This window comes from Hippoglossus hippoglossus, chromosome 15, assembly GCF_009819705.1.
Source record: "Hippoglossus hippoglossus isolate fHipHip1 chromosome 15, fHipHip1.pri, whole genome shotgun sequence".
Taxonomy (NCBI): Eukaryota; Metazoa; Chordata; class Actinopteri; order Pleuronectiformes; family Pleuronectidae; genus Hippoglossus; species Hippoglossus hippoglossus.
The window spans coordinates 21527855-21540994 of NC_047165.1; the positions used below are offsets into that span (position 1 = coordinate 21527855).

Consider the following 13140-nt stretch of genomic DNA (forward strand, 5'->3'; position numbering starts at 1 on the left):
TTTTATTTTATTCATCCTCTATTTAACTATTAAGATATAATACGTCTTCTGCCAGGGAGTCCTGGTCAAGGTTGGCAGCTATGAGGTTAAAAAAAAGGTTCAAATATAAATACAGGCAGGGAAAACACAAACAAAAACATACTAAAACATGGCAAATGGCGTCACTTCTCCAAAAAATCATCCACACTTCTGTACTGGAATCTCTTCTTCCTTTTCATTGACCAGCATACCCGTATATGTCAATACCATTATATTACTCTTTATAGCGCTCTGATGCTAAGATAGTTGTAGCATTACATTTTTTATGTCAGCATATGCGTTGCCCTTTGTTTTGTCTTTTCTGTCATGGCGGCTGTCACACTGTTGATGTCAATTGCAGCTTTTATTTCACTTGTTCGGGTTCTCAATGATTCTACGAGGTCTCAACCTCACTATGTAAAGTGCCCTGAGATAATTTATGTTGTGATTTGGCGCCGTACAAATACAATTGAATTGAATGAATGAGTCTGATGGATGAAGTTAAAGGAATAGTTCAACATTTTTGGGGAACATACTTATTTGCTGCCCTGTTTAGAGATTGATGAGAAAGTCACCAGTCTCATATATCTGTGTGTAAGCTATGAATGGAATGGAAGGCCAGGAGGTGCTTAATGTAGCATAGCTTAGCAACCAACCAGTGTAAAGAACGAGTGTTCTTTGAATCGATATAAAACTTACTTCACTTGATAAGACAGTTTCTTGTGTCCCATTCGGCTGCATGAGAATCAGACCATTCACTGTACCTTAAAATACGACGGCCACACTGAAAAGTTGAATTTGAGTCAACATAGTTAATAACCAGTGCAATGGACAGTGACGACTCTAAGTGCCAGTGTTTTAGCTAACATATGATAATGTTGAGCTCCTGTAGTTGTGTCCAAGTTAAAGGAACCAAATGGGCAAAGGCTTTTTAAAACATCCCCCCAATGACAACAAAATGTTATTATGAAACTCTACATGTACATTGAATGATCTAACAGACCTGCACCATATATGAGCCATTTCCAAAAGTTTGGGTTAAAAAGCAGTTGGGTTTCAGTGCCTTGCTCATAGGCAGCGCAGCAGCAGTTTTATTTCAATTGGGAGGAGAGTGTTGCTCATTCACCTCCCACCTCTTCCACACCAATCTCTCACCTAGTCCTCCACTTCCTCCTCTCACTTCTCCTCCTCCCCGTCTTCCTCCTCTTCCTCCCTCCTCTTTCCCCCCTCCTCCTCTTCTCCCCCATCCCATTCTTTGTCATCTCTTTGGGTGAATTCCCAGCTGACACTGTTTGTCATGGCAACCAACCAGTCGTGGTGACTGGGCCTGCAGCTCACACTTCCTGTGTGTGTGTGTATGAGGAGACGCATGCGCGGTGTGGTTGTGTGTGTGTGGTTGTGTGTGTGTAGACAGCGACTGGCTGCATGAGCCTGTCAGCCTGGATTAGAGTCAAACTCACTGCAGCGATGCTTTCTTTCTTTCTTTCTTTCTTTCTTTCTTTCTTTCTTTCTTTCTTTCTCTCTCTCTTTCTTTCTTTCTTTCACCACCAGATAGTTTGATCTGTAGCGGCATCTATTATTTCACTATTGGAATATATTCATATATTCTAAGGGAATAACTCTCTCTCCCTCTCTCTCTCACACACACACAGTATTCCCCCCCCACCACCACCCCCCTGCCCCACCCCCTCACCATGTAAGTCAATGTGCTATTCCAATATGGCAGGAGAGGTGGAGGGGGCTGGGCTTTAAATCTGGCCTATGATCCTGTGGTACAGCAGGGAGCGCTGCTATTACATAACTTGGTGTGTGTGTGTGTGTGTGTGTGTGTGTGTGTGTGTGTGTGTGTGTGTGTGTGTGTGTGTGTGTGTGTGTGTCTGAGTGTGGTGGTATGTGTGTGCTGAGGTTCCCTATGTGGTGGCAAGGTTCCCAATGCAGCTGCTCTTGGTTTCAATGTATGTTTTTTTTAAATCCCCTGTTGCAGTAAGCTTGTTGCGTTTAAGCAGATTCTTGAATACCCACGGTTAAGCTGCTACTGGGTTTCAGTCTGAAAACTTTACTGGTGAATAAACGGTATCTGTGGTTGAGTGAGATGACACGGATCATCTAATGCTGACGGGGGGGGGGGGGGGGGGGGGGGGTGTAGGTTAAACAAAACTAATCAGTTGAATCAGTTTTTTTATAATGTCTTCTAAGTCCAGTGACAAATCAACTCTTGTCTCCTGTCTTTTTCCAGATATATGTTCGGTAAAGGTGCGAAGCGGAAGCTGGACGAGGATGAAGAGGGGCTGGAAGGCAAAACGCTGGAGGCGTCGGTGGCGGGAGGGGGAATAAGCCTCTGCCCAGAGGGCCTGTCTAAGGTGTCCTACACCCTGCAGCGCCAGACCATCTTCAACATCTCGCTGATGAAGCTGTACAGCCAGCGGCCGCTTGGCGAGCCCAGCCTGGAGCGCCGTGTCCTTATCAACAACATGTTGCGGCGCATCCAGGAGGAACTCAAGCAGGAGGGCTCACTGCGGCCACTACTCCTGCCACCGTCACCGCCACCTGACGACCCCATGGATGAGGGCTTCCGTGAGGCGCCGCCCTCATTTGGTGTTTTATCAGCGGCAGCAGCAGCACAGGTATCCCAGCCTTCTGTGTTGTTGATGCCGGCGATCGCTCCACCGCCTTCACCCCACCCAATGGTGCCTCCCAACTGCCAGGCGTCCCAGGCATGCCCCAGCCGTGCAGAGGCTTGCCTTGCCCCTCTGGAAGCCTGCCTCACTCCAGCCTCGTTACTGGAGGAGGATGGAGGAGATTCAACCTTTTGTGCTCCATCCCCACCAACTCCTCCTCTGTCGCCTACCCCAGCGCAGTGTCCCACATTACCTTCGGCACTTCTGAGCCAGGTGTCCCCCAGGGTCCCTGTGCCTGCCTCGTCCAGTGACAGTTTCCCCTCCACGCTGGGTGACATAGAGTTGGGTCCTCCCACAGCCATAACAAGGACAGCAGCAGCTAATACTACGACCGTGACTACCTCCCCAGCTCCCACGCCACTCACCCGGCCCTCCCAGTTAGCACCTCTTTCCCCACCCAGAGACTGCAGGACCATGGGCTCTAAACCAGAGGCAGCTAGCGTCTTGCTAGCTGAAGCTCGCTGCACCGAGCTCCGGCCCATGGACAATCTGCCCACACTGCCCCCTGGTGGCTTAGTAGACATTTCCTCTTGTCCCTCCTCACCTCCTTCCTCTGCCTCACCCTCGGGGTTTCTCTCAGACTTGGCGCTGGATGATGTCCTGTTTGCCGACATTGACACGTCCATGTATGACTTTGACCCCTGTACAACAACGGGGGCAGTGGGCGTGGCGGCAAGCGGGGGCCTTGCCAAACTGTCACCGGTGGTGACGACAGACGACCTCCTCAAATCGCTTGCGTCACCATACAGCGGCTCCGCCCCGCAGGTTTCAGCCAATCAGCCTTTTAAAATAGATCTGACAGAACTGGACCACATCATGGAGGTGTTGGTGGGGTCGTGACTCACGGACACCAACACGTCAGAAACACACAAACGGTTTGATCTGGAGAACAGACTGGAATGAAAAGTTGTGATCGCTTTGGGGGCCGTCTTGGTCGTTTTTATGTTTGTTTTTTTTAAACTTTGTTCAAAGATCGGTAATTGTAAACATCGATGGTGATGTCAATTCGTACTACTTTGACAACTACTACTACTACACAACACTGTGCATGCACTGTGCTCGCCTTTCCAAATATGGAAATGAAGTAACTGGGAAACAAAGACACAAATAAGTTTGTATTTCTATACTTGTGAGGACCTCCATTGACTCCTTTCATTCCCTAACTCTAATTTCAACCTAATCCTAGTTCCAATCTTTAACCTGAACCTAAGCCTTAACCCCGAAGAGTAACTGTAAATAGAGAAAATATAGAGGACTGTCACATTGTCCTCATTTTCGAGGACTCTGCAGTCATTATATCCTTGTGAGGACATTTACGTCTCACAGGTAAAGAAATACAAGTGAACACACACACACACTGAATCCATGGCTTTTAGCAGACGAGTGCCTTTCAGAATGACCACTTATTCAATTCCTGTTTTTTACAGTATTTTTTTCTTTTCTAGTCTTTTCACTTTAACAGCCTAGCGAGGTCACTCCTCGATGTTCTTTTAAATTATTGTATTGTATTAAAACTATAATTAAGGAGGGCAATTTCTAACGATCAAATAATAATTATTTAATCTTTATCTTATTGCAGATGCTATGTTTTATTTGTTAAGCAAGCATAAAAAATGTTTTATGAGAAAGACATTGTTTTATCAGTGTGCTACATTACATATTAGCTCGGCTTTTTAATTACGCTTTGGGATTAGCTCTTAAATACATTGCCTAGTTGTTTGTTAAACTGTTGGTTGAAGGAGATGTTCTTGTATGAATTCAGTTCAGGACTTCGGCAGGCACATATAACTGTGCTGGATGCTATTTTACATGAGCTCGGGCATATGGGTTAGTTATCATGCTTCAGTTACAGCAGAATTCAAATGAGCTACACCCACAGGAAAGCTGGATGTGTTGACATTGGAAGCGGGGCAGCGCCAGCACGGACTCTTCCCTCCCAGTCACATGTAGATGACCTGAAAAGTGGAACCTAAGCACACACTGTAGGCTCTTAACACATGTTCAGTCTGGACCCAAGACAAAACAGCGAGCACAGATTGCAGGGGAAGTCACAGTGGCTCCAGGGGGACTCCGTAGAATTTCTCAGAATCACACAAAGAAAGTTGAATATTTTAGGGGGAAAATGCCTTATTTCTGGTTTGGGTCACATGGAATTAGCATCATGAGTGACAGACAAATTACAGCACAGTATACAGTATTACACACACGCTGTATGTTTACAGCTCCTCTGCACTTCGTGAACCCCAGTGCTGAGGTTGACCGCAGAGCTCATGGATGATTGAAACACATACGATAACAGGAGGACTAAATCTGTCTCGTAAATAATTTGAATGTGTATTTTCCGCTCAAGTAGGAAACTTAAACTGCAACAATGCAAAAGAGTCTAAACACAACCTCCCCTGCACACAGCCGTATGCATGATATTTAGTACATAATGACTAAATGTGATGGCAAAGTCCAGCATCGCGAATATTGGTCTCCTTAGAATCCTAAAGTCTCTGTACTGAGTATGAATTCTTTACCAGGCAAATGCTGTGTCCACGATTGAGCCTTTTCTTTGGTACGCTATCAGTTGAAGCTGAAACTCCTCTTCACACACATTTCCTTACTCGAGTCACATATGTGGATATTGGCTGTGATGCTTACTGGATAAAAATGCATGGAGGTGCTTGTGGGGCAGAGGCAAAAGGCTGAGAACTGCTGTGTCACCCAAGGCCCCGATCAGATGCCGCGCTGCTTTTTTTTCGTGGAAGCCAACACTTAAAAAAAAAAAAAGAGCAATGCAGAGCTTTTTTTCCTACTGTTGCTAGGCAACCATCAAATCACCTGTCTTAAGCAAAACGGATTTTGTTGTGAAGTAAACTCACAGATCTGTGCATGCTATCTAAATGTATAAGCTACAGGCAGAGGGTACTTGCTCTGGCTCCTATAGAGGATGATAGGCTATTTTTGAATAATTTGCTTGGCACAGGGAAACAAATCAGAAACGATCAGTGTGGGTACATGGGGAACAGAATCACCAGCTGCTCCAGGAGCTCCGCTGGTGATGGTTGCTTCACAGATTATTTTAGGATGAGTGCGGGGACGTTTGACAGTCTGCTGTCAATCGCTACAATATGTTCAGAAGTGTCTTGCAGCTTGTAGAACGATGACGTTAAAAGTGGGCTGATGTTGGCTTTACTCGAACCACAAGCTTTATGCAACCAATACCGTTTGTACAGTTACAATAAATGAAAAAAAACTCACCTGAAATCTTAAGCACAGCACCAACCCTCTTCCACACCTGCCTGGAGCATCTGGCCACAGCCACCTCTAGTTTCTCCTCCATCAATGTTGTTTCCAATCAAAGGCACGCAATTCTAAATTGATCAGATTGGACAACGGGGGAAAACGCTAATAAGACTGATGACCATTTAGAATGAACAGATCTCCAGCCCCACTAAAAGCATTTATTTGTGTGTGTGAATAGCAGTGTCACATATGTAGCCATAATTTATAAGCAACCCATTCTGAAAAGGACAAACACATTGGCACCAGCATAGCGGTATGTTGACTCTAAGAAAAGGCATGGAGTGGACACAGGCAATTTCAAATTCGCAGATGTAAAATTATTCTTTTCAAAGTCAAACCAGTTGCAGAACCACAAGATAGTTCAGATTTTAACTTTAAAGTGTTTTTTAAAGTTTCTACAGCAAAACAAAAAGTATGCAATATTTAGAAAGCAATGACTCAGCACCTTCCCTCTTTGACATCAATTAATCAGTGCAATCAGATTTTAACCAATAGGCAAATTGGGACCCTGAGATTCTTTTATTCATGTTCAGTGCATTTCAGTTGTTTGTGGGATATTTGTGCAAAATAGTGTCTTTTGAAAGCTGCATTCGTTGATATTTTTGTGCCATTTCAACATGTATTACCACTTATGTTACCATATATTGCTTGTTAACTAATACACATTAATGTTAATTTATTCTCATGTCTTTTGCCACCTGATAACTTATATTAACTTTCCTTTTTGCTCCTTTGTGGTCTCCACCAACACCTGAAGGAAGCACTAGCTGGTACATGAATGCTCCACTATGCCCAACATCTCATCTCCGGATTTCTCTGCAATTTGTTGCTTTTAGTGAGTTTATCAGAGCTTTTTCAATAAAAGCAACTCCCAGAGCGATAAGTTAAAAGTAACTGATGTGTTCCTTCTAATGAAGCGAAACTGAAAGTTCGGTGGTAACGATCTGCAAGTTTATCACTATAAACACATCATGCATTATAGTTTTGATATGGATATAAACATATTAATGAATGCAGCTTTATTGTGCACATTGCATCTACATTTGTTTGGATATTCACAGCAATATAAGAAAAATACACCGTATACTGACACAATGCATGGTCCTGAAAAGCAGGGTTTCTCACCAACAGTTTTTATTTTACGTCGCAAAATATTAAGTGACTATTAAACACAAGAAACCCTCAACGCCTCTGTGTCTCTCAGCACAGCCTTTCCATGGTGAAAAACGGTCTGATAATGGTATTTCTAGCAGAGGTCCCAGCTGGTGGGACTCAGTGTTGCTAATGGGACAGAATGTGTTATCTGCATTACAGCCTGACTCATCTTCCTGTGGCAGCCAACAGCAGTGAGGCTTTAAACTCAAACAGTGGAGGATCATTGGTTCCCAGAGGTTTGACACTTGACCTCAGCTCGTATGTATATGACCTGCAATGGAACTGAATTCAGAGTGTGTGAGCCGAGCAGACAGCAGCACCAACTCATGTTGTTTATAGACGACTGTGTCTTGTTTCTTTCACTATGTTTGAATTTTGGAGTGCTTGTTTTTTTTTTTTTGTCAATGAAGTTATTTATTCATATTGTTTTTTTCTTTTCTTTTCTGTGTAAATATATTTATTTTGGATGTGAAGTGAACATTTGGATTGTAAATGCGTGTACAGAATGTGTGGTAGGAATGTACTTCAGATAGGAATGTATCTGAGTGTGGAATTATGGGTGGAAGCCATTTTTTTTATATACATAGGTAGTTATATTATCTTGTTTATTTGTTTGTTTGTTGCTACGTTATTGATTATTTTTTTGTGGGTCGGCAGCCACAACTTTTTACATCTTTTTGTACTCAGATTTTTTTTTTTTTTCAACATTTTTTCCAGTTGAAGGCGAACAGTTAATGCAGCAATACTCAAAAACCCGTCTCCAACCTTCAGATGTCAAGACTCCAAAGCCTGTCATAGACGCTTCAATGCCAAAAGTAATGTACATAGTATGAACAACATTCGAGCTCCTGAGACTTTTTTGATCAGTGTTTGTTACCGAACCTGTTGAGTCAGCCGCGGAAGACTGAGCGCGGTCGAGGCTGACTCTCTACAAAGGCTGTATTTTACACAGACCTCAGAGCTGTGCCTTTTTCTATGCAATAGAACACAGAGAGAGAGAAACTATCAGCTGATCACTGTATTGGCATCCAGATGTCGACTGTATACACATTGGTATATGTATATCCAGTCCACATTTGAATCCTGATATATATACGTGTATATATGAGATAAATGGACAGCTGTCTGTGAATTTAAAACAGTCTTACTTTTGTAGTTTTATATATATATATATATAAATATATATATATACAATAAACTGTAAAAAGAGCAGAAGTCTTGTGTCGTCTCACTTTCTAATATTGTTTGACAGTTTGTTATTTCATGTGCATTTACACAAACACAGGGACGTTCATATTAAATAGGTTGAGGTTAGTTTGTGCTTATCATATTTGATTCTGTAACTTTGACAAAATAATCTCAACTCAACACTTCCTTAGTTTATTTTCAACATCATGTGACCAAATTTCCATACCTCGGTCATGCAAAACATCCCTTACACAACAAATCATTCAAAACTGAATTGATGCTGTTTATATTTTGTGCTTTTATAGGAGTATATGCATAAAAAAACCTAAACACCTTTCCCCACCCTGACAATGTAAGAGTAATTAAAAGAAGAAAGTGAGGGTAGATCAGCAGATAGATGGATAGATGGATAGATAGATAGATAGATAGATGAATCGGTACCATCTCATATAGAATGTGGGAAAAAATAATGGATAGTGAAGTGTTATCTTAAAGGGACAGTTCACCAAAAAATGGAAAATTCACTCATTATCCACTCACCACTATGCAGATGGAGGGGTGGGTGAAGTGTTTGGACACTTTTGGAGTTTCAGGGGTAAACAGGGCTGCAGGCAAGTTCAATACAATCGAAGTAACCGGTGACCAATTTTTTAAACGTAAAAAAAAAATACAGAAACAAAAAATCCAAGTGTCCGGAATCCCTGACAATCAAATTCAACTCGAAACGGATAATGAGTGAATTTTTATGTTTGGGTGAACTATCCCTTTAATTTTGAAGTTCAGTCTTAGGCTTAGAAGCAGCGGTTTGGCCAAAGCAGATCTCTACACTCTGTTAGAACATGTGCGTGGTGCTTCACGCCTTCTGGGACTGTTTCGTGGATGGTGTTTCTCAGGTGTGATTGAATTTGTTCAGCTTGTTATCACATTACAGTAAGTATGGAATCAGTGATGACAGGTGGTTGTATGCAGTATATGTGAACTGATATTTAAATATAATTGATTATTATATTGCTGAAGTGAAGATCAAGAACTGATAATCATCTCACAACTGCATCATTATGTAAAAATGAAGTTGTTTTTAAAAAGATTTTTATAATGATGTCTTCCATAAATGATTATATTCCTTTCACCCTCATAAGATTTTAGAAAACGATGTTCAGCATCTTTTGGCTCCAGCCTCCTGTGACCCTTAAAGGTTAAGTGGTGTAGATAACGGATGGATGACAGATGGATGAATGCTCAGCATCTGAGAATAATCATGTTTTCTTTAACTTTTTGGAGATTCATGTTCACACGCTTCTCAGAACATGTTACTAGGTGATCATTTTCTACGCCTCCAGAGCACCTTAAGGTTTGTAGTACTAACTGTGTGCACACATTTCCCCTGAGATACTGACCGCAGGGGGCAGAGCAGCCATGCATCGTCTGAACAGATCACAGGAACCTCAATTACATCTGCAGGGCAAAGCACCTCAGCTCCCGTCAGACGAGACGGGCTCTCTCCTACCAGCCGAGCTCAGAGTGCATTACGCCTGATGCCCTGTCCCGTCGCCTAAAAACATGATCCCTTCACCCTGCACCCTTCACCTGGGAGCAGCCTCTTTGTCCCAGCTCCTCTCCTCTCTGAGCTTCTCCTTAAAGACTTTTCCTCCAGACTGACATGTTATTCAGGTGCGACTCTCACCCTGTCCCTCACCTGTCAACACTTCTGCTGCTCCAGCGTGGGGCCTGATGTTCAGGAGCTTGAGGCTGTCTGTCCCGTCTGATCCCAGCACAAGGTTTCTCATCAGGTCCTGGCTGGGTATTTGAAGGGTGTCGTCTGCAATGATAAAACCCATAGAAAATATCATCTCGCAGTTTTACTGAGTGGTTCACACTCACTTTTCTTATACTGTTCTTTTCAGGTGCAGCAGGCAGCTGTGGTCCCTCTCTGATAAACCTGCTGTAAACTACCTGCTCAGCACCACATCACAGGAGGGTAAACATAATTACAAGAGCTTTGAATAAATCTATATTATGTTATGTATGATTTCATGTCAAACAATCTACACTAAATACTACAATAAGCATCAGCCGCCTGATTAAATCTAATAGTCAACTCAGCTCACAGACAGACAGACAGACAGACAGACAGACAGACAGACAGATAGATAGATAGATAGATAGATAGATAGATAGATAGATAGATAGATAGGTAGGTAGGTAGGTAGGTAGGTAGGTAGGTAGGTAGGTAGATAGATAGACAGATGGGTGGGTGGTTGGATGGATGGATGGATGGATAGACAGATATATAGCTAGATAGACAGATAGAAAGATAGACGGACGGACGGACGGATGTATAGATAGATAGATAGATAGATAGATAGATAGATAGATAGATCATTTTTTTCTGAGTGTTAAATCCTCACACATGTAGTTGCAGGGTTCATCCATACACAGCATGTGGAAACTGATCCACAGGTTTCTGCAACATCAGTCTGAATCCGAGTTTACTTGTTACTGCAGAGAACAAGGATGATGTTTTTGCAGAGCTGCATCCCATCCATCACATCAGGGTCATCAGGGTGGATCCCACTGACTGGATCAGATTTGAGCTTTAATAAATGTTGGTACCAGCTCCACTATAAAGCACAGCCTGTGTCTTTTTCCCTCCTTCTAGTTCACAGCGGCACAGAGCCAACATTTGCCACTGTTAAACAGCCACGACTCCTGATCCGCCGGCCGGGGTTATTTCCAGCATTCAGGCCACACAGCTGTGAGGGGAAGGGGGACAGTCTGTCTCTATTGGCGGAGGGAGGGAAAGTTTAGCTCAACTTAGCAACAGTGGAGCTGAGGTCACTGAGGACAACACAGATGACAGCACCAGAGGCAACGAGACAGAGGGCTGCTTCTCTCCATGTCTGTCGTCTAGGTACTGCTCCTAATTTGGATTGTACAGCGATTCTCATTAAAACACGACAGTCCTCTGAGTGTTCTTCTATGAAACACTAGAAACTTTTCTCTAAAAGTTCACATATCCAAATTTTTTATATTCCTGTACGATAATCTTAGAAACTGCGTAAAAAGGTATGAACATATATGTGAAGATTTCATTCCAACGATATGAATTGACAACATAAAAAACAATTACCAATACAAAATCAAAAATGTTTGTGAAGACTGGAACATACATTACCAGTAATGCAGCTTGACCACTGAGAATCCACTGAAAAACCTGTGAAACAGACTTTGGTGGGTAAAATCAGTGGAGATCCCCTTTAACATCCTGACTCCTCTGCCTTTTGTCACTTTTGGGCTTCCAAAAGGTTTTTAATTTATAATTAAAACAAATGTATTTTATCAAATCGGCCCTAATCTTAGGAACAGTTAAAACCATTTAAAGGGGACATAGCATGCCCATTTTACCACAAGTTGATATGGTTCCTTGGGGTCTTAATGAAATGTCTGTAACATACTTTGGTCAAAATACCACAAGGATCATTTAAAACAGCACCCTTTTTACCCTGTATAAAACAGCCCTCCACAGAGTGACCTGTTTTGAGTTCCTGTTCCTTTAAATGCTAATGAGCCAGCTCCCCCCTCCCCCCTCTCCCCCCCATGATTTTAAACGATATAAATTACATATTTGATATGATATAAATGATCAAATATGCATCCCATACTTTGTATTCCCCTTCTGTTGTCCTGGAGTTTTAATTTTCCCAATCACATAATTAAATGTCCCCCTCTGCCCATCCACTACAAGCACACAAGCAGACAGACAGAGAGAGAAAGAGAGGGGTGGGGGGGGGGGGCTATGAAGACCATCATTTACCCCCGAACCCCGACATTCAACGGGTACAACAACAAGCGGAGAAAGCAGAATCGCGTGCTTGCATGCTATGTCCCCTTTAATTTAAATTTGGTATTTGATACTACTTCTACATCTACTACTACTACTACTACTACTACTACTAAAAATAATAATAATAATAATAAAGAAGAAGAGGACTGAGAGGTATGAACCCCCCAGCCTAAAAATATGATGATAATGATTAATAATAAAAAGTTATGATAATAATAGTATTATTGTTGTTGTTATCATGATAAAACTTTACGTATACAACATATTTCATTCAAAAAGAGGCAAAGTGATGCAAGAAACAGGAACATTAAAAAATGAGTTCTAACAGAGTTTATTTTTTCTGACCTGTTTTTCTACCCATGTGTCAGTAAAGCGGTATCTTTGTCTGCCGTGTGGATAACACTGAAACAATATCTTTATCATGGCGCCATCTAGTGGTGGACGCGCAGAGGTGCAGCTCGGTTTCACGTGGGGACAGATGTCGGAGGTGAGCAGAGAGCTGACCGTGGTCCTGACTCTGGCCTCCAGCCGACACCCACACGTGGGACACTCAGATCAGAGGTTTGTAAAATGGTTCAGAAGAACGAGAAATGGTTGAAATGAGACATTTATTGACCTCTTGCTCCGTCAGGATTTCTTACACATAATGTTTGCAATGACCCATAATCATCTCTCTTTCTTTCAGTGTGATTTCAACCTCGATAAGACCAGAGCTGAACGCTGTGTAGACATGACGGGTCTGTGAACACTTATATAATATTATAGAGAAACCCAACAGCTCCAGGGCTGGTCTGCTCATCGGGCCAACCCGGCACTTTCCCGGTGTCTGATCGGCCCATAAAACAGGCGAATCGGCCCATTGTTTTTTTTCCTTATTGACACTTGGCTGACCAAATTACATCTTTAAACACCCCCTCCCCCCTCCCTCGGTGCTAGCGCCATTAAATAATGAATCTGAAGAAAAGG

At 42.6% G+C, this 13140-nt stretch overlaps 1 protein-coding gene across 4 annotated transcripts in view; it reads left to right on the plus strand.

Moving 5' to 3' along the window:
• The window catches only part of sertad2b (SERTA domain containing 2b), a 39565-nt gene extending 33253 nt beyond the window's left edge, over nt 1-6312 (plus strand). For all 4 annotated transcript variants that reach the window (XM_034608477.1, XM_034608480.1, XM_034608478.1 and 1 more), the window contains one exon: nt 2255-6312. In XM_034608477.1, coding sequence (XP_034464368.1) covers nt 2259-3536 — 1278 coding nt within the window. In that variant the 5' untranslated portion in view covers nt 2255-2258 and the 3' untranslated portion in view covers nt 3537-6312. The remainder of the gene's footprint in view (nt 1-2254) is intronic.
• Nucleotides 6313-13140: the final 6828 nt, after the last annotated feature.